The sequence below is a fragment of the Seriola aureovittata genome, chromosome 24, assembly GCF_021018895.1.
Source record: "Seriola aureovittata isolate HTS-2021-v1 ecotype China chromosome 24, ASM2101889v1, whole genome shotgun sequence".
Lineage (NCBI taxonomy): Eukaryota > Metazoa > Chordata > Actinopteri > Carangiformes > Carangidae > Seriola > Seriola aureovittata.
The window spans coordinates 1911706-1939090 of record NC_079387.1 but is presented as its reverse complement, the minus strand read 5'-3'; the positions used below and the strand labels follow the sequence as shown (position 1 = coordinate 1939090).

The 27385-nt window shown below is 44.6% G+C and overlaps 1 protein-coding gene and 1 long non-coding RNA gene across 2 annotated transcripts; both read left to right on the top strand.

The window, feature by feature from the left end:
* Nucleotides 1-400: 400 nt before the first annotated feature.
* LOC130165630 (SLAIN motif-containing protein 1-like) lies at nt 401-16319 on the top strand. Its single transcript, XM_056371062.1, has 10 exons — nt 401-1005; nt 2648-2784; nt 7669-7800; nt 8151-8270; nt 11551-11700; nt 12280-12666; nt 13260-13271; nt 13866-14015; nt 14156-14489; nt 15125-16319. The coding sequence occupies exons 1-10, from the start codon at nt 572-574 to the stop codon at nt 15198-15200; spliced, it is 1932 nt and encodes a 643-aa protein (XP_056227037.1). The 5' UTR covers nt 401-571; the 3' UTR covers nt 15201-16319.
* Nucleotides 16320-23725: 7406 nt separating this feature from the next.
* LOC130165095 (uncharacterized) lies at nt 23726-24782 on the top strand. The gene is made up of 4 exons (XR_008826702.1): nt 23726-23978; nt 24063-24184; nt 24358-24418; nt 24566-24782. It is a non-coding gene; the product is annotated as an uncharacterized LOC130165095 (long non-coding RNA).
* Nucleotides 24783-27385: the final 2603 nt, after the last annotated feature.

Here is a 27385-nt window from a genome sequence, read left to right as displayed (position 1 = left end):
GAAACATCGTTCGGTGAGTATATCTGCTTCAAACAAATTAATATATATGTTAATAACGATTAAATTGTCTTTAAGTTTACAGTTTAACTATATATACAAAATCCTACACGTTTGTTTTGGATATTATCACATAATTTGAAGTGTGACAGGTGCACTTCCTACCTGTAATCAGTCCCGTATGTTGTGACGGTGGAGGCAGGGGGGTGTGTGTGTGGGTGTGTGTGTGTGTGTGTGTGTGTGTGTGTGTGTGTGTGTGTGTGTGGTGTGTGTGTGTGTGTGTGTGTGTGTGTGTGTGTGTGTGTGTGTGTGTGTGTGTGTGGGTGGGTGGGTGGGTGGGTGGGTGTGTGTGTGTGGCGGAGAGGTGGAGTCACGTAGCCTCCCATTGGCTGCCGGTCCAGACAGGCGTACGAGACAGATTACTACCACTGCCGAATACAGAAAGCAGTCTGAGGGTAAAGGGGTGAGCCAGCAGCCGCAGCAGCTTGGCCCTGCCTGTCCTCCGTTTCGGATCCAAAGTGGAGGTGGGTTAGCGGCTAATACAACGTTTTTTGTGTGTGTGTGTTCTGATCCAATGGAGGCAGCGGTACTGAACCCCGCGATAATGACGGAGCTGGACTGCAACAGCAACACCCTGAACGCCGAGTTGGAGGTGAAGAAGCTGCAGGAGCTGGTCCGGAAACTGGAGCGGCAGAACGAGCAGCTGCGCACCCGGGCGAGCGGCTGCTCAGGCGGCCCGCATGTGCTGCCTCCATCCCCGGCGTGCGCGCTCGGGAGCGCCGGTGGATACTGTCTGCCCAGCCCGGTGCCCACCCTGCTGTGTCAATCGTCTTTGGGGTCATTCTTGCCCCCGGAGGAGCCTTTCGAGTATTTCCACCCGCACACCGCCGGTGATGGAGCAGCTGCTGCGGGGGAGGCGGAGGACGCTTTCGAGCTGTCGGTTCTGGATGAGCTGGAGCTATTGGACTTGGATTCTCTGTGCTGCTCAGATGAGTCTGAGGAAACATGGTAACTGTCCGATGATTGTTTTAATTTTCAACCATTTGTTGCTTTTGTTTTTGCAGTAAGTCGTGAGTCTTGCATGCAAAGGCCACATGTGTGATTTAGATGATTCTCCATGCCTGATTGTCTCATTGTTTGTGGGTGTGTGGTTTGGAAGCAGCAGCCTGTCCAGCTTCTGCATCACCAAAACAGAGCCACACACCCTGGAAGTTAATTAGGGAGCTAAAAGGAAGAGGCCACTTGTTATCAGGCCTGCACCAAGCTGCCATTCTCCCTATGCGTAGGAGATGAATTCTCATCATGATGCCACTTGCTTGGTGCTTTTACATCAGTGCCTTGCTCTGCCCACAGGGAATCAAACCCTGAACCAACTCTGTGCAGAAAACCCCTTCAGATCCTGCCCGTCTCTTATTTGATGTCATCTAAAAAAAAAAACCCAATCTGAGGTGGTTGCTAAGAGACCAAATCAAATTCAGAAAGTGAATTTTTTGCTGATTTTGACGTCCAGGGTGAAGTGGTCATCTCATGCAAACAGGACGCAACTTACTCCGAGCAGCAGACAGTAACTAACAAGTTGTTTTCATTCGTAACTAACTGACTGATTCAGTTAACCGACAAGCTGGCTGTTAGAGGCTCCCATTAAAATTTACCAGAGCTCATAGTGGTGTCTTCAAATAGCTTTATATGTATATCCACTCCCTGTGTCTGGAATAGTAACCGAGGTGTGTGTTCTGTCCCCTTCAGGTCAGACTCTCACCTGAAGTCAGTGCAGGTTTTAATCTATAATTCAGCTCCCCTCATGTTGCCTGCAGAGCAGAATCATGGAGGGGGAGTTCGGCACTGTCAGAATAATCTGATCCACTCCATCTGAACAAACCGGCTTCTCTTTCCTGATATCTGAAAAGCTTAACATCACCTCCAGCCAGGGGGAGAGATTTTACACCGAGTCATCAGGAGATGATGAGTTGGTGGCACAAAGGAAAGATGGAGTCTGAGTCGTGATCTGTCAGGGACTGCATGGAGGAGATTTGCAACAGGGCGATAACGTGTTCCTAACTCATATTATGAGGAAAACATTGGTATTAAAGTGTATTAAAATGGCCCCTTTATTTTGGTGATTCTTATATTTTCAATTGAGTTGAGTTGGTTTCTCTGTGGAAGCAACAAAAACAGGATTTCGGTTATCGTACATATTAAATTTAGGACACGCTACCATCCGAGAAGAGTCCTACATGCCCAGTGTCAGTATGTTCCCCAAGAAAACAAGAAGAAATGGCTGATTTATGTTCAGGAAGGGGGTTGAAAAAGAGGAGGAGGATATTAATGTTGCAAATCTTACTTTTTGTTGTTGCTCTTTACAAGGTTTCAGCCATTTCTCTTGCTTATTATATGGCAGTGTTTGCTGAAATATCTCAACAACTATTTAATGAATTGCCATGAAATTTTGTATAAACATTCATGCTCCACAGAGGACGAGTCCTAAAAACGTTGGTAATCCTCTGACTTTTCATCTGCCCCCAGCATCATGTCAAAGTCTCCTCGGATAGCTGCTGGCAGGCTGTAGAACAACGGCTCATTCTCATCTATTTCTGAGCTACAGTTAAGACATATGTTTGACGTTTCTTCTTTCTTTGGCATCTCTTTCCAGGTTGTATGTGTCATCAAAAGCCGCAGAGTTTACAGAAAACTTTCTCACGCCTCTGCAGTGGTGCCGGCAAGTTCTGGACTGTCCCAAATCAGAGGTGGAGGCCGCCAGGCGATCGCTGTCCCTCCGACTGGAGCAAGGTACCAAGCTCACAGGTTGTTTGTGTGCATGTGGGGGGGGGGGGGGGGGGGCATAGATTGGCCCCGGGGGGAGGTTGTGTTATACAGTGAAGGAGCCAACCGCGCACAACAAGACAAACACAGAGCGTAGATACATCCAGGGAAACACACTAGTCTCACAGTTGTTGTAGGGTGGTAAATCAAAAGCTACTGTGTATCATCACGTGTGTTTGTTCCTGAGATAAGAAAACTGAGTGATATTACACGTTGGATTTGTTCAATTTAACCAGTCTGAACTGTTGAGCGCACTGCAACTAGAAAATCAATGTTACGGTGAGGTCTGCAAACCTCTGCTGCACTGATTTCCTGTTTGTGGTATGACAGACCTTCCTTTAACTGCACATTAATAAAACATAAAACGAAGAGTAGTTAACTATGTTCACTTTTTACTCACAGCAAACATAAATATAGCTGCATCCTTTCCAAAGATGTATATATCCTCAATAGTCTGTGCAGAACTTCCATATAGAACGTTAGATTTTCAAATTAAAATGTCTCTGGATTCTGGGGCCGTCCTTACATTTAAAATCAGGGGGCTTTTTTCTAGACAACCTCTAAAGACCAGAGAGCAATGCACATGCAAGAAATCTAGGAAGAGGTGAGGATGATTCTTAGAGATGTAAACCGGCAGAGGAACTTATTTCAGATTAAGATCTGCATTTTATGTTGTCGTAGTGTGTCATTGACTTATGGACTCTGATCTGTTGAGAATCATATTAAGTGGCTGCTTTCAGGGATATTGCTTGTTGCTTGTTTTCAGTTTTCTATATGTTCGCGTAGTTGCGTCAATTTCCCTGATGCGTTTGTCATTTTTTATTTTCATTGACCACATAAGAAATACTTTACACCCCCCCACCCTCCAATTTGAGTTTCCTCAATCTCACTCAGTCCACCAGAGGCGGGGACAGCAGATTAGTTGGCAGGGTGCTGCTCGCCTCCAGGCTATTTGAAACTGATGTAAGCAGCTTTTAGGTGTCTCGCCAAAACACATAGCTCACTCGCTCACAATCACTTAACTGTCTCACACAACACAAACCTTTTCCAGGAAAAAGTGCTAAATTGTTTGTTGTCTAGACTTTAACAGCCTGGTGCTCTTACAGTCTTGTGAGGGGGGGCAGTCTGGAGTCTGGCACCAAAATTTATACAACTTGGCCGAGATTCAGAGAGTTAGGAAGTCACAGTGACAGGGTGAGGACAACCCTCAGATCACTGTGCAAATGAGGTGATTTGAGTAGTGACATTCAACTGTGGGCCGTGGCCAATCAATGACCACGATTGGTTTATGGCAATACTAATGCAATGCTTTTTTAAATTTATTTTTTTTTATTTATATATATATATATGTGTATATATATATGTGTGTGTATATATATAATATATATATATATATATATATATATATATATATGTGTGTGTGTGTGTGTGTATATATATATATATATGTGTGTGTGTGTGTTTTTTGCAACAACATGGGGGGAACCTTTTATTTGTCATTATCACGATATGTGAAATTACATAGACATTGATAGAGGATCTTATCCTTATTGCTCACTCCCAACAAAATGGGACATATAACAAATATCAAACTGATGTTTAAAGTTATTATTAGAATAAATCATCACACTACAATTTTGACATTATTATTTTTTTAATAAGGACTTTGTGGCTTTCTTCATTACTGGTTAAGTATTTTTTAATGAGTTATAAGGAAGTTTTTTTTCTGAGGGTTGTGTACAGGAAAGCTCACATGCAAACAGTGTGACACATTCACACCTGGAAGCTGTCCGGTACAACCCCAGTCTGATACTGTTAGCCAATCAGCAGCTAAATTGGAGCTGTTGGAGGTTAAATGCCTTGCTCAGTGGCACCTTAGTGGTGGTAATAATCAAGAACAGGCAGGTTCATCCTGCTGCTCCAAGGATCCAACTGCTCACCTTTGCAGCATTTAAATGTTTTTGAATTTCTTTGTGCGGTAATCATACAGCTTAGTCTATAAATGCTCTTTATGTCTTTACATATGAATGTGGTAGTAGAGACCAATAACACACTTGGCAGCATGAGCCATGTTGTGACACTGGAGATGATAATTCACAGGCAGTCTGAGTTCATCCACCTTTTATTTAAATATTAAGTCAGTAATAGGCTCCAAGAACCTCATCTGATGGACAGAGTAAACTGGGATTAGAGCTGCAGCTCCATCGTGTTGAATGGCACCAGTTTTAGTGGGTCAGGCATCCAAACAGGATGGTAGGAGGCCCTGTGGTAGATCCAGAACAGGCTGGAGAGACTACATAGCTGCAAGTGTTGCTGGGAAGAGGGACGTCCGGACTGCCTTGCTTAACCTGCTGCCACAGCCACCCAAATAATTTTGATCATTACAATAAAATCACCCAACGTTCCCCCACTCTCATACTGCCCAGGGCTAGTTCTCCTGCAGTCATCAGGTTGAAGCTGGATCACCTTCGTCACTACGCTGTGACTAATGGGGATCAGCAGGACAGTGGAGCTCACACGCTGTAATCCGTCCAGGCCTCGGAGCCTTAAGCGGTTCAGGCCCGGGTCACCTGACCTGCGTGTCTGCCTTAATGACGAGCATCACAAGAGGAGAGGAAACAGATTGGAGAAAGTAAAGCAGGAAAAGTGGCCACAGAGCTTCATCTGTCATAGTTTCATCAGCTGACTGGATGTCTGAAAAATAAACACCAGAGAAAATCAATATCGGTGTTAAGGCTGTCTCTTGGCTTGCATTCGGTGTTGTCATGGTTACCTCATGAGCCTGAATCGACTTTTTAAAAATAGGTTTAGTGTCTGTGGTGTATTGACAGGCAACCTGGAAAAAAGCAGATCAGGATTATCAATAGATAATGTCAGTGTGTTGGAGAAATCCTCACCTGATCAATGAGTCTCTCTGTATACTTTATACTGTGTGTGTGTGTGTGTGTTTCTGTCTCTATATCTGTTTTACTTCTACTTTTGTAGAAGTGTGATTGTCTTTCTCCCTGTCTTTTTTTCTGCGTGCACTTCAGTTCACTCAGCCATTGTGAGTTGTATATGATAAAAACAAGGAGGTAAAGTTGAGTGTGTGTGTGTGTGTGTGTGTGTGTGTGTGTGTGTGTGTGTGTGTGTGTGTGTGAGAGCTCCCACAGCCTCAGCTGAGCAGGAAGCTTAATACCCTGAAGCTTTTAATGAGAGGAGACGGTGCTGGACTCACCTGCGTGGGTGCGTGCGAGGCCTTCCCACACTTATAATAACTGCAGATAATCAAGTTATCCTGAGAGGAAATAAGTGCTGTTGGACTCCTCTTGAATGTTATCTGCTCATAGACTTGATACTTACAGACTCAACCACAACAAAAAGGATTGATTGATTGATTGATCCCTGGGAAGTGCAGTGCCATCCTCCTCCTCTCTCAGCCAAGTTAACTGGGGAAACTGTTTCTTTGTGGACCTGGTTTTGTGCACAGGGCCAGTGTCATGCCAGCTGCTTTTTATCTAGCTTTCATCTCACAGTCTTTGTCAGTACAGGGGTCACAGTAGTCGACCTCCGACTGGTCTGAGACCTGTGAAGTTGCTCCAGCTGTGCAGCTTGTTGCATCAGAGGCTAATGGTCCTCCACCGCAGCCTGTGCATCACTCAGAGCTGCAGAGGAGTCCTCCCACCAGCTTGGCCTGCCGTCTCTCTCCGCCTGAGGTTGAGTACAGTGAAATGGAGAGCTGTTGCCGTGGAAACCGTGTACATGAAAGGAAAGTACCCCTCCTTGATAGCTACGTAGCTTAGATTCACACTGACAGGTAACGCAGAGAAATCCTCCTTCTGCATCTTTGGATGAATGCAGGCTTCAATAACACACACACACACACACACACACACACACACACACACACACACACACAGTGTTTAATATGATGCACAATGCAGCACATTTTTATTCATCTCTGTTCCCTACTAGTGCCTGGTGCTTCAAACCAGTTGAAATTTCTTCTCTGCATCTATGAATAGAAACTAAGGTGTGTGTGTGTGTGTGTGTGTGTGTGTGTGTGTGTGTGTGTGTGTGTGTGTGTGTGTGTGTGTGTGCGCGCGCGCAGCTTCAGTCTCTGAGCGGCACTATTGTGTTGAATACAGCTTTGTCCTTGGTGCTAAGCACATGTGGAGCTGCTGAATAGAGCAGTGACAGACAGTGACAGACACAGTGCTGGTGAGGTAACAGCCCTCCTCTCAAAAAGGTGTGTGTGTGCCTGTGTGTTGTGTCTATCTTTGTATTTGTGTCTATTTTTGTGAGGGCCAGTCTCAGTTTTGGAGCCTTGATGTAAAGACCCTGACTTCAGCTCATGCTACTCTTCATAAATGGTCTGTTGTGAGGTTTATTTAAAGACATATTCAAATAGTTTTGTGCCTGGTGAAAGATGAGGATGTATAGAATGAAGAGGCAGCTGATTTTTAATATCGCATTAAAACAAACTTGTTCAGTACGTGAGCAAAAAACCCCTGGACACTGCAGTTTTTAGCAAACATTACTCAAACTGTAGTAAATAGTGAATTTGTTAGGGACTATTTTTAGCTGCGGACTAATACACGTGTGTGGGACTGACTCGGATAAAATACAGTGCCCATTGTTCTTTGTCAGAAAGAAAAATGTGGCCCAGAGTAATGGTTTGGGCAATATTTTGTTGACAAGAAGAGAACCAGAATATCAGCAGCCTAATCCTTTAGTTTGAGATCCTCGCCAACACAAAATATTGTCTATTGTTTGTATTAAACATGAAAGTGGTCGATCATGATAATGCTGACAGATTAAATGTCCGCTCTCTGCTTGTTCCCTCCCGTCTCCTCTCTCCTCCATCCTCAGTCTCCAGGTGGCGTAGCTCCCTGTCCAGCCCCTCCCCCGGTCCTCCTCTGAGTCGAGTCGCCGGAGTGTCTCCCATCAGCGCTTCCCCTTCAGCCAAACCCTGCTCCACTCCACAGTCGTCTGAAAGACACGGTAACAGCGTGCGTGTGTCACGCTCGGTCTGTGAGCTCTCTCGGGAATCAGCAGCAACATCACAGAATAATGATGTTAACGTGTGATGTATCTGTTACATATGCAATATCTTACTTTTCACAAATCTACAGTTTTAAATATGTCAAATATGAGACCGGTTTGAGTTGTGCGTGGCCAGATTTGGTTTAATTATGTTTGTTTTTGTTGTTAGTGGAGTCTAATTATATTAATTGCTCATTGCCTGTTTAAGTATTATGGTCTTTTTTTTGCGGTTTATCCTGATGTGCAGTTTGTGTTTCTGCTGAAAACTCAGTAGTTTCTCACCATCCCTCCTTCCCTCCCCGCCTCAGCTCCATCCCTCTCCTCCCCGCTCCACCCAGTCCTCCATCGGACGCTGAGTCCTGTAGGGAAGGATCTCTCCCCTGTAGCTGAGAGGAGCCCCACGTTCCTCCCTCACCCGGCCAGCCGAAGTAAGGGGCACTGCTGCTTTCTCCTGCTTTTCTTCTACCATATGGAGCATAATGATATACTAATAATACACTCGGTATTTAATTAACTTTCCGAAGCTGAACTGAATACTTCACGTGTAGTTATCAGAATATTAATGTGCAGGTTAACGCTGTCTGAGATGCAACGCTGCTTGTGTCTCATTATATTTGACCACATTTTGCTGCAGGAGTTGTTGTGTTATGTTTGAGGGTGAGAGCGACACAGATTCAAGTGCATTATTAGTGATGGAAAAAAATAATGTTCCAGACAGAGCGGAGGGCAAAGCTTCAGGGGACGAGAGGGGCCACATTGTTGGAGTCCTGTTGAGCCCTGAAGGGACGGAGCTCATTTCTCATTGCTTCATGTAGCAGCAGAAACTAATTGCCACAGGGCTTCGTTGGTGGCTTTTTGCCAAAGGCTCAATTCCATGACAGTGCAAGTCAAAACAGCAACAAGGCATTAAAAAACCAGAGGCCTACTTTTGTACTTTTTGCTTCTTTTTCGCAGTGCAGGAGGCAGAAGCAACGCTTAGGCACACAGAGGTTGTGGGTAATGTCCAAATAGGCCGGGGAGGCTTGGGGCTTGGCCCAAGCAAACCGGTGTGGAGTAGAGCAGGTCCCAAGGAGAAGAGAAAGCTAGTCGTGGAGCAGGTTCGTAGACGGGAGGAATTATTAAGGGGTGCTAAGGCAGTGGCCCAGGCTAAGCAGTGGACAGTGGGTGAATTGGGAAGGTGTAGACGAGAAAAAGCTTAGCTGGAAAGAACTCTGGAGCACGGAGGAAAGTAGTATTAGATTCTTGATAGGGGCGACTTATGATGTGCTGCCAACTCCCCAGAACCTAAAACTCTGGGTAAATGGAGACCCACTATGTTCGTTGTGTTCAGGTACGGCAACTTTAAAGCACATTCTGTCAGGGTGTAAGGTTAGTCTGTCGCAAGGCAGGCATACGCGGCGACATAACCAGGTTCTAAAAAGCTTAGCCGCAGGAATTGAAGAGTTACGGAGGCAGGCAAATTTAGGAGGACCTAAAACAAAGAAAGTTGCAATCGAGTTCGTTCAAGAGGGAGAGAAAGTCGGTAAGACAAGAAGAAGGCAAGGCAGCTTAGAAGGTGCTTGTGATTGGGAAATGCAGGTAGATTTAGGAGGAAAGCTTGTTGTTCCCCAGGAAATAGCCGTTACAAAGCTAAGGCCCGACATAGTCTTGTGATCTAGGAGTAGAATGAAAGTATATTTCGTAGAGCTGGCTGTTCCGTGGGAGGCCTTAGTTGAGGAAGCATATGAAAGGAAAAAGCTCAGGTACGCAGAGTTAGGGGCAGAAGCAGAGCAGCGAGGATGGAAAGTTAGGATTTGTCCAGTGGAAGTAGGATGTAGAGGATTTGTAGCAAGGTCTGTTGTCTCTTTGGTGAGGGAGTTAGGAGCAAGTGGACAGAGTGTGAGGAAAATTGTAAAGGACATGTCAGATGAGGCAGCAAGATCCAGTCAGTGGATTTGGATGAGAAGGAGTAACGGTAGCTGGGGGCCCAGCAGGGGGAGCGCTTAGGATAGACAGACTCTTAGGAGAAGCAAGGAAGAAATCCAGGAAGAGGAAGTGTTTTTAAGTGGGGGTGTGGCCTGTGTGAGCCTCTTTGAGACCATGCGGTTAGTCCAGGTGAGGTGGCCTGTATTGTTTGCTTGTATCGAATTGGTTTGTAGTGTGTCTTTGGCCGTTTAGGTGAGTTTGTTTGTTTGTTTGTTTGTTTGTTTGTTTGTTTGTTTGTTTGTTTGTTTGATGTCTTGGAGAGTGGGGGGGGAGAGTTTAGCTCAAAAAGGCATCTCTCCTTGACTCTACCTCCCTCATTCAAAATGGCCGCCACTTTCTCCAACTGTTTAGGGGAGTTTGTTTGCTGAATCTGCTTAATCTGTTAGTGTGTTTTGTCAGAGTTGATGATGGTGTTGTTTGTGGTAGCGTAGGCAAGATAAAGAAAATAGTCGCGGCGTGAGGAGCAGTGACGGCTGGCATTAGGGGAGTGACTCTGGGACGCCAGTGATCACCGTCTAGCCTCCTGGAGGTGTCGTGGGACCAACTAGACGAAACACTGGCGAAAGGAGGTTCCCACCTGATGACCCCAAAGACATGTTAGTTATCACTGCTCATTAGTCTGTACGGCTAAATTAATAGTTATCACGGGACATGTTAAGCTTAGGGAGCTATTCACTGAGTCTGGTCCATCTTCTGTAGCACAAGCTTTGTGTTTATCTTAAAGGTGCTATCTGAATCTTTTTTATAGATACCATGTTATTCAGGGTCAGAGCCAGGATCTTACAAACACTGTGGTCACGACTCTAACCTTAACTCCACCATCCAAACTCTCACATTTAATCATTCATATGTCTGTTCAGCTGCCTCCCTACATTATGATCTGAATGTTGTTTCAAAGTCTTCTTCACACTGTCAGGTACTAAACTATGTTGGAGAGTATTACATCTATCTTTTGAATAGTTTTTGACTAAAACGGTCGAATTTTAAGATATTTAGTCGTGAAAAGTGTCCAGAAAGTGAGAGCATAATTTCCCAGATCTGAGATTTGTGCATCCACTTCAATGTCTGGATTATTCTGGACAATCCAGAGACTATCACTGTACTCTGGGGACTATTTCTTTGGTGAAAACTTAGTTACTCGAGTCAAGCGGGAAGATATGTTATGTATTGTATTTGTTTTGTTTTTTTTTATTTGGGCAAACTGAACCTTTAAACAACACAGGCTGGTCTTATGAAAGGAATCAACAGAGATACATTTTAGGGCAAGTTTCTTAAACTCAGAGTGAGCCTGAGTCACAAGGAGATAACAAAGGGTCCTGAGTCACCTCATTCGCTCTGGAATAATAGCCCTGATAGAAAGGATTATTTTAGAGAGCCATCGCAGTGAGCAGGTTTCAGGAATATCATTAACTGTGGAGAGGTTGGTGTAACCTCTCTGATAATATTTCTGCCTCAGTGCTGCTTAATAGGCTTTAATTCTCAGAGCCAAGTATCACCCTCCATTAGTGTGAATCCTTCATCTTTATGTGGAGCACACTCGGATGACTCAAGGGTGCTTCCCTCATTACTGAGCCACCAAAAGTGAGCGTCGCTAGGCAGCACGGTGACTGTCTCATTTGTGTAACTGTCGTCGTGTCAGGACTGAGATGGGGGAAGGGCTGGTGAGGAAAATTGACATGAGTCAAACCATTTTCTTTGCCTGTTTTTTTTTTTTTTTTTTTTTTTTTTTTTTTTTTTTTTTAGGCCGCAGCCTCATGCGCTCAGCCCTCAGTCCTCAGTCATCCCTGGACAGTGACTTCGGTGCTTCAGAGGTAGAGGACGACTCCATCACCCTGGGATACAAACTGCAAGACCTCACCGACGTCCAGGTCATGGCCCGGCTGCAGGAGGAGAGTAAGTCATTTACTCATCTTACGTTCAAACAGAAGGAAGCGGTAGCTCTGCAGTTGAGATTTAACACGTCTAATGTCAGTGTTTCTGTGTAAAGAACAGCTCTTCCTCTGAGGAGAACTATATAATTGAAACTCTAAATTGCAGGGGAGTCAGACCACTGCATGCTGACTGTATTGTTCTTTATTTTTGCCCAGTGGCTCCCAAACAGGCGAGAGCAGAGGAATATAAGGTGAAACTGAAAGCAGAATCTACTCAGAGTAATGCTAGAACATGAAGGTGAAAGGGGATTTTATGTTTTGTTCTGGCTGGACATGTCAGGTTTTTTTTTTTTGTCGTGTCTCTGTCATTGTGCCAGTTCACTTCGTCTGCTGACCATCTGTCTCTATTGTTCCCTTCTTTCTAATGTTTTAACATATGGCCCCAGATCTCAGAGCTCATCGCTACTTCAGCTTCATTAACCCCAGGAGGTGATGATTGTGTGTGTGTGTGTGTGTATGTGTGTGTATGTCCCGGCTGTGCGTGCGTGCGTGCATGTGTGTGTGTGTTTTGCCTGCTGGTCCTCATATCTCGCTCCTCCAGGTCTAAGGCAGGACTACGCCAGCACGTCGTCCATCTTGGCCAACCGCCGCAGCCAGAGCTTCACCTTCCAGCTCAGCCAGCTCAGCGCCGGCCCCGACCTGGAGGAGGAGGAAGAAGAGGAGGACGACGAAGACTACGGCCTCCTGCCCCCGCCGCAGCCGCGCCTCACCCGCCTTCCGCACTCCCACACCTTCTCCAGCATCCGAGACTGGCGAAGAAGCACCTGTTCCCTGTCCACCCCTCCTTCCACCCCCTCCACCCCTCCATACCCTTCCGCTGGGTTCGCCTTTCAAGCTCAGCCCCAAACCCAGCCCCTGGGACTGGGACTGGGACTTGGACTGGGCAGCCTCTGCGCATCCGAGCAGCAGGGCTTCAGACCAGGGTCAGGTGAGAAAAGAGGCTTTTGTTATTTACCTGTACACATGATTTTCTTTGTTGCGAGTAGATACCAAAGTCTAAGTGTGGTTATTCTCTTATTCTAATTAAAGTCAAAGGTAAAATAATATTTTGTGAGAAGCCAAGCCGCTCTTCTCCAGCGTGCACAAGTTAAAAGCTGCACCTTTACCAAGGTTGGTAGATGAACAATAATCTTTCAAGGAAGTCTCAACAAAATCATAATTCTAAAAGTATATTATGATATCCACGTTCTGTTTGGGAGAACTATCTAAGCCTTTGTTTGGCATTTGCCTTTGCCAAGACTCTAAGACTAAAAAGTTATTTTCCCAATCAGTCCTACTTTGAGAACACAAGATAACAAGAATATAAGACACTAGGGCTTCATACTTCCCCTTTAATTATCAGCATAAAAAAGTGAGGTAGAGGCTTAACACTGAACTGAAATACACCGTAATTACTCTGATGAGCACTAATGAGTTATTTCTGTTTCTATGTTGTGTATGTGAAATCTTGTATGTGTGTATTTGTATACATATTTGTGTGTCGGTTATATTGTTTTGGGGAAACTTCATCGTGGCGTCCAGCCGAATTTGAGAGTAAGTCGACATCATTTTATAAGTATGAAATACACTTTAATACTTACTTAACTTCATAAACATTGAAATATTATTGAATATTAATCCAGCTTTTGTGTTACTGAACACAATTTAAAATGTCATTGCTCATCAACTTTCACATTTTGAGATGTATCCAACCTTTGTTCTCTGATCGTACGTCGACGCCCCGGACTGACCCACACTGATGCTCTAACCACTTAATAATAACTCTGTCTAAGCCTCTTGTACAACTGGACTTAAAGCTCTAAGACTGGCGTGTTTCCGTTCTGAGGCAGAGACAAGAGAGGGAAGAGTAAATCAAGCGACTGTTTGTACGCTAAAGGAGATCACAGCCAGCTTGACGTGCATTCTTAAGGGATGGAGGCGTAATAAAAGAACAGGCATGACTGTACAACAAAACAGACTTACTTTACAGACTGCTTTACTGTATTTATTTGCACCTATGGATGTGTTCTCGAACCCTTTGTGATTTAGAACAGCAAGACGGCTGTTTTTACGTCGAAATCTGCCCAAGTGCAGCTTTAAGCATCCTGTGTTTATTTTTACGTTGGTGTTTTTGTTCATCTCTCCTAGATAAGCTGCGCAGGAGCATGCCTAACCTCGTCAGAGCTCCCAGCATGCCAAGTGTGCCCACTCCGACCAATCCTAGTGCTTCCCCTTCTTTGCTTCGTAACAGCCAGAGTTTTGATTCATCCAGCGGGCTTGCTCGCCTGCAGTCCTCCAGTAAGACACTACTTTCATTTTGCTGCAAGGAATTTAAAATAAACTTCATTGTTATGAAATGGATCACATGCATAAACACCAGTTGGCTAATTTCAGCTTTCCTCTCTGCTTTTACATCTGCTGTCCCTGCCCTCCTCCAGTCCCCTCCCCAGGCCAACTCCAAAACAGGGTCCAGAGCGTGGGAAATTTCTCCGCCTTGTCACGGCAGCCCCTGAAGGCCACCGCCTACGTCAGTCCCACCATCAAGGGCTCGGTTTCCATGCCGACCTCCGTCAGCCTCCAGTCCCTGAACTGCAGCGGCGGGAGTAACGGTGGAGTCGGCAGCGGGATCCCTCTGCTCAGTAAACCCGCCAGTGGAGGGGGGACGCCCACCTCCACACCAAGCACTCCCCGCAGCAGCCTGCCCCGTCCCGCCTCCTTTGTGGCCACCACAAGCTCCGTCCCCCGCGGCAAGGTGGCCCAACCAACGCGAAGGTAAACTGTTTAGTTTTATTCCCTATAAACACTACTATATACTTGGAACTGGATGAAAACGCAGGACTTTTGTCTCATTTTTGTAATGATCCCGGTCAATAAATCAACAACACATTTCAGGAGATTCTCTTCTAAGACCGAGTAGACTCAAATCATCATCATTTGTTTTCCTTGTGTTTAGATACAACACATTCAAGTGGCATTTTTTCTATTTACATAAGAAATGTAAGAAACCCAATTAAATGTAATTTATTGAATATTTATTCAGCTTGTTGGCTTGTTAGATTTTTGTCCTGCTTACAGCAATGATATAAGCAAATAATGTAAAGGTTTTACGAACAGCGATCTTTTTGCTGTGTGACAATAGTAATGGTGTTAATGAGAATAACAATGCACTTCACCCCTATAACAATGAAAGTTCAAAGAATGAATTAGATTCAAACAATAAATTAAGACAAGAGTGTCTTCTCTTTAACCAATATTCCAAATTTACATAATCTTTGCCACTCAATTACATTGTGCACACAGCCCAGTGTAAGTTCCTACTTGCAAACAAAGTACTTTGTTGCAATATTATTGGTACTTGGGCTTAGTCGGTATCCCCTACTTTAAAAATGGCCCTTTTTTTCCCTCAGTTTACTGACGCCTCCAAAGAGCTTGTCCACCCTCAGTGCCCTTCGTGACAGCACCTGGAGAGACGGCTGCTACTGATGAATGGATGAACTGGTGCAGTGGCACCCCGCTGGCTGGGGCGATTCACTTACACCTCAACATCAAGTTTTTCATGCCGACATTGACTGGGTCTGACCAAATCGTTCCTGTGGAGATGACCGCCTTAAATCTGAGATCCTGCATAGAATGGTTAGATGTTGCCACAGTTGAGGGTCTTAACATGAACTGATCTCTCATGCCATCGATTTAATTCTATGCAGAATTTCTTCGGGAAAGGCGGGTTGTTTTATTCTGGATTTGAGTGTATACGCCTGTCAGGTTTCAATTTACCGAGAGCTTCACACTCGTCGACTGACTGATCCGTGCCAAGGGGGATTTATTCCCGGTTGCTCGTGTGCAATAAACTGCTGGCTGTAGGGTAACGGTAATACTAACCTGCTAAAGAGGGCTGCCAGTTTTTATGAAATGAGCCTCACGATATTGTATTTATTTATATATTTATTTTAGGTAAAACATTTTTGACTAATCAGGTGTTTTCCCTCTGGCAACAAGCGCCAATGATGCTGCTAAAATTAAATCAGTCCCTCTTAGTTTGGGCACATTTGGTGTCATTTTTACAAGCAAAACAAGTATGCATTTGTGTAAAAAGCTAACTATTAAGTGTGCATATATATATATATATATATATATTGATGCAATATTATTGAATTTTAAATGTGAATCCTGACCAAAATGAAAATGTCTGAATGTGTTTACAAAATTGTCTCACTATGGCATCAAAAGACTTTGTGCATATTAACACTTTTAAATTGTTTAACGACCTATAAGGGAAACTGTTGTTGTTGCACTTTGTATAAATCTCTGAATTTACTGATATTTTTATGTTCTGTTCTTACTAATGTTTGCACTTCTTCTACATTTGATCTTCTGGATTTAGGGGGAAAAAACTGCTGTTAATTAAATGTTCTTTGGGATATTTCACAGTTACACACGGCATAATGTAGCACCCTTTGTTTGTAATATTTGACTTGTGTTTTTAAATGACCGTTAACATGGCACATTTCACAAAACCGTGACACTTTTGTTACTGTAATAGACTGAATGAATGAAACGTTTTAATAAAACACTGAATTAAAATATAAACTGCCTTCATTTGAAGTGATTTAAGTTGTTTCCTTAGTGAAAACAATTTTGAACCACGAAAAATAGATTTAACATATTTATCAGTATGTAACAAGCTGTGGTAATCTTATCACTAAGAGGTAGGTCTTTCACGTTTTAGGATGCCACCTAGTGGTAGATGAAGTGAATTGTATACTTAAAATTTCCAATAAACATTAAAGCATTTTTAAAATTGTTTAAGACTGCAGTATAAAATACACTATGAAAAATAAGCAGGTTATGTTGGTCATTAATTAAAAGATCTTTTGACCAGGCAGTTCAATAAAGTGTAGTGTCAAAACTGCTCAGAGTGATGGTCAAGAAGGGGGATATGAGGAAAATTTGCGATGTAGGATGACACTCTTCAATTTTTTCTATTACCACAAATATATAATCATCTTGGATGATGTACTCGAAAACTCATTGACTGGCCTTGGCTTGAACCCCATGTCCTCAAAATACCTGTGCAGGTGTCTAACCCATTGACCAACCAGACACAAGAGGAGTGTCTTTCTTAAAGCTTTTCACTCTGTCCTCTGTGTGTTGGGCCTGGAAAGTAGTAAGATCGAATGAGATTCGAACCTAAAACCACTCATAATCTTTGCCACTCAATTACATTGTGCACACAGCCCAGTGTAAGTTCCTACTTGCAAACAAAGTACTTTGTTGCAATATTATTGGTACTTGGGCTTCGTCGGTATCCCCTACTTTAAAAATGGCCCTTTTTTTCCTCAGTTTACTGACGCCTCCAAAGAGCTTGTCCACCCTCAGTGCCCTTCGTGACAGCACCCGGAGAGACGGCTGCTACTGATGAATGGATGAACTGGTGCAGCGGCACCCCGCTGGCCGGGGCGATTCACTTACAGGAGGACCTAAAACAAAGAAAGGTGCAATCGAGTTCGTTCAAGAGGGAGAGAAAGTCGTTAAGACAACAAGAAGAAGGCAAGGCAGCTTAGAAGGTGCTTGTGATTGGGAAATGCAGGTAGATTTAGGAGGAAAGCTTGTTGTTCCCCAGGAAATAGCCGTTACAAAGCTAAGGCCCGACATAGTCTTGTGGTCTAGGAGTAGAATGAAAGTATATTTCGTAGAGCTGACTGTTCCGTGGGAGGCCTTAGTTGAGGAAGCATATGAAAGGAAAAAGCTCAGGTACGCAGAGTTAGGGGCAGAAGCAGAGCAGCGAGGATGGAAAGTTAGGATTTGTCCAGTGGAAGTAGGATGTAGAGGATTTGTAGCAAGGTCTGTTGTCTCTTTGGTGAGGGAGTTGGGAGCAAGTGGACAGAGTGTGAGGAAAATTGTAAAGGACATGTCAGATGAGGCAGCAAGATCCAGTCAGTGGATTTGGATGAGAAGGAGTAACGGTAGCTGGGGGCCCAGCAGGGGGAGCGCTTAGGATAGACAGACTCTTAGGAGAAGCAAGGAAGAAATCCAGGAAGAGGAAGTGTTTTTAAGTGGGGGTGTGGCCTGTGTGAGCCTCTTTGAGACCATGCGGTTAGTCCAGGTGAGGTGGCCTGTATTGTTTGCTTGTATCGAATTGGTTTGTAGTGTGTCTGTGGCCGCTTAGGTGAGTTTGTTTGTTTGTTTGTTTTAGGTGAGTTGCATGGTGCGGTGTTAGAGTGTGAGGGGTGTAGAGCACAGCCTAATCCGGCGGGGGAGAGCCAGCCTAAAAAGGCCCCTCTCCCTGACTCTACATCCCCTCATTGTCTTGGAGAGTGGGGGGGGGGGGGGCAAGAGCACAGCCTAAACACTGGCGAAAGGAGGTTCCCACCTGATGACCCCAAAGACATGTTAGTTATCACTGCTCATTAGTCTGTACGGCTAAATTAATAGTTATCACGGGACATGTTAAGCTTAGGGAGCTATTCACTGAGTCTGGTCCATTTTCTGTAGCACAAGCTTTGTGTTTATCTTAAATTCAAAGCTAGCCTAGCTAGTGACTGCTGTGAATAGGGCAGCTGACAACAAGGGAAAGACCATGTGACAGCCTGGATAGACAGCTGACAGGAGGCAAAGACCCCAAGGGTGCTGCCATGGGCTAGCAATCCATGGTAGCAGTGGCGAGGCCTAGCATCTTTGTCACAGCCAACATAAGCTACGTTTTATTTAAGAAAAATACCCCAAGGGTCAGCGAGAGCAGGGGTGGAAGATGACTCGCAGGCAGACTATACGGCAACGGACACTGGAACGGACATGACTATGAGCTGGATATGCGACTCAGTGAAGGATAGGGGCACGGACCTATTCTCTAGGACTAGAACTGGGCAGAATAGTTTTCAGGGTGACGTGAGGGTAGATGGAGAGAATAAAAATGATAGGCCAGAGGGAAATAAGCTCCAGATTTGTCCTTGTGGCTGGCAGAAAGTAACGTCAGTTAGGGGCCTTAGAATGCATCAGGGAAGAAAGAGATGTGTTGCAAAGGAAAGGCAGCGTGGCCGCATCGATCGATACTTTTTAAGAAGTCGATCGAATAAGTCGGATGAAGTCCGGCGACAGGTAGAAAACCACAGTTCGAAGGATACCAATAACGCAGCTACAGAGGAGGAAGAGGAGAGTACAAGAGGGGATGCAGCTGAGACTGAGGTGAATAGGCCAGTCAAGGAGAGAAATATGGAGCAGAAAACTAGAGTAAAATGGCCGAGGGCAAATGGCAAGAAAGAATGGGAGTCAGTCAATAGAGATTTGTCAGCAATTCTAGGTAGACTAAGAGGAAATGCAAGCGATAGACTAGAGAAGATGGGGGATATAATTTACTCCTATGGCGCAGAAAGATTCGGGGTGCAAGACAGAAAGAGGGTTGAAAGAGCACAGTTAGTTAAGTCTAGACGGCAAAGGGAAATGGAGAAATGAGTTAAGGAAAGAAGACAATTAAGAAAGCAGTGGAAAAGGGCAACAGAGGAAGAGGGGGGGGGGGGATTAATGTGTTGCAAGAAGATTTGAGAGGCAGACTAGCAGTACTTAGAAGGGCTGAATATCTTAGGAAAAAGGGAAAGAATAAAGAGTATGTAAGGACAGCGTTTTACAGGGACCCTTTCGAGTTTGCCAAAGGATTGTTTAACCAGGAAAAGGGAGGGCAGCTTAAGGCAACAAAGTTAGAAGTAGAAAAATATCTAAGAAACGCATATTCAGATTTTGAGCAGAATAGAGTAATAGGCCTTCCACCTGACATGCCGCCAGTAGGAAAGATAGATCATGAGGTGGAAGGAGGTTGAGGAGGTAGTCAGGCGTGCAAAGGCTTCTTCGGCCCCAGGGCCAAATGGAGTCCCCTACCGGGTTTATAAAAGCGCACCTGATATCCTAAAGTTTTTGTGGAGGCAATTAAGAACAGTTTGGGAGAAACAGGTTATTCCCAGAGCACGGCGTAGGGCAGGAGGTGTTTTTATCCCAAAGGAGAAGGAATCCTCAGACCTGAGTCAGTTTCGAATGATCTCTCTCCTAAATGTAGAGGGGAAGATCTTCTTTAGCGTAGTCGCACGGAGATTAACTAGCTATTTAGAAAGGAATAGCTTAATTGACACCGCGGTACAGAAGGCGGGAATACCAGGGTTCGCAGGATGTTTAGAGCACACTAGCATGATTTGGCATCAGATTCAGGCAGCCAAGACAGAGAAAAGAGACTTGAATGTCATATTTTTGGATTTAGCAAACGCGTTTGGTTCAGTGCCACATAGCCTTATTTGGGAGGCATTTGATTATTTTAAAGTACCTGGAGTAGTGGTTAATTTAGTAAAATTGTATTTCCAAGATATTAGGCTGTGCTTAAGCACAGCAGGCTTCACAACAGGATGGCAGAGGCTAGAGATAGGCGTCACGGCAGGGTGCACGATTTCTCCATCGGCATTCACAATGGCGATGGAGGTAATCATCAGAGCTTCTAAGTGGGTTGTAGGTGGAGAGAGGCGGCAGGATGGGGTGCGCCTTACACCAATTAGGGCCTACATGGATGAAAAGAATACTTGAGAGACTTAATAAAAACTTAAAGTGGGCTAGTATGAAAATCAAGCCTAGTAAGTCTAGAAGTATCTCAATAAGCAGAGGGAAGTTAAGTGATAGGAAGTTCGTAATAGATGAAGAGGAGATTCCAATAATTAGGGAAAAATCAGTAAAGAGTCTAGGTAGGTGGTACGAGGCAGACTTGAATGACGGAGAACAGGCAGCGCAGTTTCGGAAGGCTGTTGCCGGGGGACTGGATAGAATAGATAAATCAGGGCTGCCAGGAAAGTTGAAACTGTGGTGTCTGCAGTTTGGGTTATTTCCCAGGCCGACGTGGCCACCGTCTGTATATGAGATTCCAACATCCACTGCAGAAAAAATGGAAAAATTAGTTAGCTTTTACATTAGGAAGTGGCTAGGTGTTCCTAGATGTTTAAGCACGGCGTCACTGTATGGGAAAGGCATACTTCAGCTCCCAGTGACCAGTCTAGTGGAGGAGTTTAAATGTACCAAGGTTAGGACAGAGCTCCTGTTATCTGGGAGCAAAGATGCGGTAGTTAGTAAGGTGGTTCCAAACCCAATCAAGGGGAGAAAGTGGAATCCAAGAATCGCAGCGCAGGAGGCAGAAGCAACGCTTAGGCACACAGAGGTTGTGGGTAATGTCCAAATAGGCCGGGGAGGCTTGGGGCTTGGCCCAGGCAAACCGGTGTGGAGTAGAGCAGGTCCCAAGGAGAAGAGAAAGCCAGTCGTGGAGCAGGTTCGTAGACGGGAGGAATTATTAAGGGGTGCTAAGGCAGTGGCCCAGGCTAAGCAGGGACAGTGGGTGAATTGGGAAGGTGTAGATGAGAAAAAGCTTAGCTGGAAAGAACTCTGGAGCACGGGGGAAAGTAGTACTAGATTCTTGATAGGGGCAACTTATGATGTGCTGCCAACTCCCCAGAACCTAAAACTCTGGGTAAATGGAGAGCCACTATGTTCGTTGTGTTCAGGTACGGCAACTTTAAAGCACATTCTGTCAGGGTGTAAGGTTAGTCTGTCGCAAGGCAGGCATACGCGGCGACATAACCAGGTTCTAAAAAGCTTAGCCGCAGGAATTGAAGAGTTACGGAGGCAGGCAAATGTAGGAGGACCTAAAACGAAGAAAGGTGCAATCGAGTTCGTTCAAGAGGGAGAGAAAGTCGTTAAGACAACAAGAAGGCAAGGCAGCTTAGAAGGTGCTTGTGATTGGGAAATGCAGGTAGATTTAGGAGGAAAGCTTCTTGTTCCCCAGGAAATAGCCGTTACAAAGCTAAGGCCCGACATAGTCTTGTGGTCTAGGAGTAGAATGAAAGTATATTTCGTAGAGCTGACTGTTCCGTGGGAGGCCTTAGTTGAGGAAGCATATGAAAGGAAAAAGCTCAGGTACGCAGAGTTAGGGGCAGAAGCAGAGCAGCGGGGATGGAAAGTTAGGATTTGTCCAGTGGAAGTAGGATGTAGAGGATTTGTAGCAAGGTCTGTTGTCTCTTTGGTGAGGGAGTTGGGAGCAAGTGGACAGAGTGTGAGGAAAATTGTAAAGGACATGTCAGATGAGGGAGCAAGATCCAGTCAGTGGATTTGGATGAGAAGGAGTAACGGCAGCTGGGGGCCCAGCAGGGGGAGCGCTTAGGATAGACAGACTCTTAGGAGAAGCAAGGAAGAAATCCAGGAAGAGGAAGTGTTTTTAAGTGGGGGTGTGGCCTGTGTGAGCCTCTTTGAGACCATGCGGTTAGTCCGGGTGAGGTGGCCTGTATTGTTTGCTTGTATCGAATTGGTTTGTAGTGTGTCTGTGGCCGCTTAGGTGAGTTTGTTTGTTTGTTTTAGGTGAGTTGCATGGTGCGGTGTTAGAGTGTGAGGGGTGTAGAGCACAGCCTAATCCGGCGGGGGGAGAGTTTAGCTCAAAAAGGCTTCTCTCCTTGACTCTGCCTCCTTCAAAATGGCCGCCACTTTCTCCAACTGTTCAGGGGAGTTTGTTTGCTGAATCTGCTAGTGCGTTTTGTCAGAGTTGATGATGGTGTCGTTTGTGGTAGCGTAGGCAAGATGAAGAAAATGGTCGCGGCGTGAGGAGCAGTGACGGCTGGCATTAGGGGAGTGACTCTGGGACGCCAGTGATCACCGTCTAGCCTCCTGGAGGTGTCGCGGGACCAACTAGACGAAACACTGGCGAAAGGAGGTTCCCACCTGATGACCCCAAAGACATGTTAGTTATCACTGCTCATTAGTCTGTACGGCTAAATTAATAGTTATCACGGGACATGTTAAGCTTAGGGAGCTATTCACTGAGTCTGGTCCATTTTCTGTAGCACAAGCTTTGTGTTTATCTTAAATAAAAACACCTCAACATCAAGTTTTTCATGCCGACATTGACTGGGTCTGACCAAATCGTTCCTGTGGAGATGACCGCCTTAAATCTGAGATCCTGCATAGAATGGTTAGATGTTGCCACAGTTGAGGGTCTTAACATGAACTGATCTCTCATGCCATCGATTTAATTCTATGCAGAATGTCTTCGGGAAAGGCGGGTTGTTTTATTCTGGATTTGAGTGTATATGCATGTCAGGTTTCAATTTACTGAGAGAGTAGCCCTCTAACCCCTGAAGCCACTTGGTCTGAGGTGAAAAGAATCATCTTTCTCAACACTTCTAAGTCATGTTAGATCTTAACCACCAATCTTAGAATCCTTAGAGAAAGACTCTAACACCTTGAGCTACTAGGCCAGAGACAATGAAATGATCTTTTCAAAGTTTTTCAGTCTGTCCTCTCATTGTTGGCCATATGATTGGCTGAGATTTCAACATGCAATCTGTGCAACTGCTGTTTTGGGCAGCAGCCAAACACCGCCCTGTTCTCTACCCCGCTTAGTACAATCCGGGATCCCCCTTGTATAAATCCAATTGGATTCATCCACCTCCTGTTTGACAGTCTGACCTTTCACCTCGGCTCGGAGGCAGCACGGACGGGACCACATGCTACAAACATTCGGGTAACTTCAGTTCAATTCAATATCTCTAAACAACTATCAAAATAACTAACATCAAATGTTGCTCTTCCATTAACTTCCAAGTCATGTCAAAGAAAATCACAACTTGGTGCTCTCAAATTCTAAATAACCGAATTACTCACACTTAGCTAACTTAGCAAGCCCAGTTCACCACACATGCTCGGATAAGACTATGCAGAAAACACTGTGTATCTTTGCTTGTGCATGAGTCCACTTTACATGTGTGGGAACATTAACTCCTATTTCATGTGGCAGCTCTTCAATCTTTCTCACTCGGAACAGAACATCAGTCATGTCGCTTCACTCTTATCTGTATATTTCACCCATGCAGCTCAAATTAAAAAAATTATACAGCCAAAGGCAATAAAAATAACACTTCTTTCTAAAAATGACCAATGACAAAATATCAGATTACAATTACAGTTTGACTCAAACGGGGACAGGACAAAATTCACACCACTCATTTCATTTTATTTCTAAACTTTTATACATTCTCATTCATCTTCAGAGGAAAAGTCTCTCTACAAGCTTTCTTATGTCTTAAATTCAGCCCGTCGCCGCTTTGTCTGCTTTTTTCTTCTCTGTATTTTCACAACATGGAAGGAAGTGTGCTGCATATGGACTCTGCTCGCTCTCTTCTCTGCATGCTGACCACTTGGAACTTCAACATCAAAGCACAAACGCTACCAGATCACATCACAGCCGGCTCAAATGTCAGGCAGAGTACCCGCCCTCCCTCATCTCAGCCCACAGAGTCTGTCTGTCACTACATGTGCCTGTGTCTTCTTTGAATGCAGATGTCCCGCCACCAGGAGACCAGGACCAGGCACCGGCCGGCACACCGCTCCAACTCCGGCTCTTCACTCCTTGCGCTCACATGTCCATCACGCCGGAAGCTGGCGGCCACCCATCACAAAAGGTAATGGCGCTCTCATTATATCGGGATCACAAAACAAACATGCTCTATTCAATTTTTTTATATTATTCATTGCAATTAATGGGCAAAACTCTCGCTATTTAGCAAAAATATCATTTGGCCATTCATACCAGTGTGTCGTATGTAAACCTTATATCCATTTTCATTTTTCACAGAAGGATCACGGCGCAGTCGACAGGCCTCAGCTCTGACCGCCGCCTGGAACACACACATCACGTACGTCACATTTTTACAAACTTCATATCAGTTACTCTGCAATCAATCCTACTTTTACAATCTTTACATTTATACTGTATATTCTTGCTCTTTGCTTACATGCCTCTTTTAGACTAAGTCTTTTTGCTCATTTACACACACATGCAGCTGGAACCCTCCACCTCCTCTTTGGCGCTCCGCCCTCCCGCGTCCAACTGACCGGACCGGACGCCGCGGGACGCACATCTGCTGGTGACTATTGCTTATATACATATCACCACATTGATTAGATCTTGTGTTTAACTGAGTTCCCCTCTTAAGATACACACCCAATTAAAACTCATCCTTCACAACAGGCCTCTGTTTGTTTCAGCAGCTGGAAACAAAGTGAGTATTTTTTGGTTGGTTTTAAAAAATGTTGTGGTTTTTGGTATTTTTGTAAGGAAGTAAGTAAGTCTTTAAATAAATACTTTAAATAAATGATGGCCACCTTCCAGTCTCTTTACTACAGCGTGGGTGAATGTGGCACATCTCAGGCTGGAGTTGGAGTGATCCGCTGCACTCCGCTGGTCCTCCTCATGCCATTGCAACAAACTATTGCGCAAGCAAAGATGCACACTGTTTTCTGCAAAGCCTTAACTGTCAGAAAATATAATATGTTTTGTCAATGTCATTTATACAAGTCTGTCTTCTGTCCAGGCTAAACAACTATGAAAATAAGTAACATTTAATGTCTTTGTGTAGCTCTGCCATTAACTTCCAAGTCATGTCAAAGTAAATCATAGTAGTAGTAGTAGTATTAATAATTGAAATGGAATTTCTCTGTTGACTTTCAAACATCTGAACTGGTGATATCATTGATAGAAAATGTAGGAAAAGGCAAAGAAAAATCAAAAGAGGGGAAGACGGCCTGCGGTGCTTTAGTCAGAAAACTTTACACCACATTTGTGTCTGTGTGCACTTCTCTGTTCATTCAGCAGCCTGGACAGAAGACAGACTTATATAATGACAAAACATATAATATTTTCTGACAGTTAAGAGATAAGGCTTTGCAGAAAACGGTGTGTGTGTCTTTGCTTGTCAAATAGTTTGTTGCAGTGGCATGAGGAGGTTGACTGTTCAGACTGAGATGTGCCACATTCACCCACGTTGTAGTGAAGAGGAGCGGCTGTCCATAAGACCGTAAGGTGGCCACTGTTGGGTCTGAGCTCTACCTGGGCACCATTAAGTTAACAGTACTCTACCTCATGAGCTGGACACCAAATATGTTAGATTTCGGTCGTTTATCAATTTATCGGCTATCAAAAATTAAGAAAATATTAATATGACAAAAAATTAATATTAAATAATAACTTTAAAATGAATTAAAGTTCACGGTGCACCAGCCTAAACTAATAGGCAAAATAGCCAATATGGTTTTAGTCTCAATCTATTACCATTAGTTTGGAACTCTGATTAATCATTAGCTTACTAACTATAACCAAATTACCAAATCAATAGTAAGTTACAGTCGAAGGATCGGAATTCTACCGAGTAGAGGTTGGCGATATTCACGCTTGTGCAACATTAAACACACCAGTAGTTATACTTAAAAGTACATTTATTTACAATGGAGCAGAGTAAAATACAATGTCTAATCTAGCATATACAGGTGTGTGTGTGTGTGTGTGTGTGTCTGTGGGGACACAGACAAAGGCAAGATGGCCGACTCAAAGCGGTCACTGTGACCACATGACCTGAACAAAGAAGACTACAAAGATGGCGGTAAACAAAGAAACTACTAAAATGGCCGCCGAGACCACCTAGTGTGTGTGAGTTTCTTTGTTAGCCTAGCTCATGTAATCTAAAGGTACCGGGTTAGAGGGGGGAGGTTAGCTTCATGCAAGTTCTAGGACTGAGACGTACCGCTACGTGTGTGAACATACGAGTACTCGATTAACTGTACGACTGACCGCGACCTAAGCAAACATCGCAACAACAAGACATCAATCAACGAGTACATTAACAAAGTTAAGACTTCTGCTGCTTAGCTATGCCGTGCTATGCTGTGCTGGGAGAGGTTAGGCCCAGTCCGTTAACGTTACCCGATCCTTGGAACAAGCCTTTCCAGTGTTTTGTAAAATCCAGTGAGTTGGGGGGTTTCCTGGTGGAGTAAAGTCCTGTCTGGCTGTGTCGCTTGCTGTTATCTCCTTTGTTCTCCTCACAGAGTTAGCCGTTCCACGCTAACTCTGGTGCGACAAATCAGCCGGCCTTGTGTCGTAGCCGCTGATTCTGAAGAGGATTTGGTTCACTCACAGTTAATCTGAAGCAGGTCGCTGTTGTGGAGGAGAAGAGCGTCTGCAGGCTGCTGGTTGCGGGCCGGCGAGAGAGCTAGTTTCTCAGGTAGCAGAGCTGACCCGGGCCGGGGCCTCTTTGCCCTTTGCAGAACCGAGAGGAGAGGGCTGGAGCTGCTCTCCGGAGCGAGCCGAGAAGGGAAGAGAGCGAGAAGAGGTCTAGAAGACTGGTTTTGTTTGGCGACACCCTTGGGGGTCACATGTCACACGCTGACCACGGCTGGCCGGTAAGGTCATCCCCAGGTGTGAACCGTGAGGAACTGTGGGGTGTGAATTCCTTTGTCCAGTGAAGCAAAGAAACATTTGGTCTATTGAACAATTGAGTCCCGACACCACTAATGATAAAAGGTACCTGGACCACCACTGCTTATTATATATAGTTGACATGTATTGTAGCGGGGAAGAGGAAAAACAATACAACTTATCTTTATTGTGCTAGATGACACAAAGCTCAATGACTTACATTAGCCAAAATAACACAGTCACAGTCGCGTGCTACAATAAGAAGCCCATTAGCCCGTTCCCCTCTTTCTTAGCAAGGGCCATGCCACGGTCTTTGTGTCATTTATCCATTACTTTAATCTTTTATTCATTTATCTTTAACATTACAAATATTCACTTATTCCTCTCTGGGCTGCAGCCGTCTTTAAATTTC

Bases quoted from the DNA above. Each gene is read 5' to 3' on its own strand.
- LOC130165630 (XM_056371062.1), top strand. From the start codon at position 572: ATGGAGGCAGCGGTACTGAACCCCGCGATAATGACGGAGCTGGACTGC. The intron at 1,006-2,647 runs GTAACTGTCCGA...ATCTCTTTCCAG, and splicing joins GATGAGTCTGAGGAAACATG to GTTGTATGTGTCATCAAAAG. The intron at 11,701-12,279 runs GTAAGTCATTTA...TCGCTCCTCCAG, and splicing joins GGCCCGGCTGCAGGAGGAGA to GTCTAAGGCAGGACTACGCC.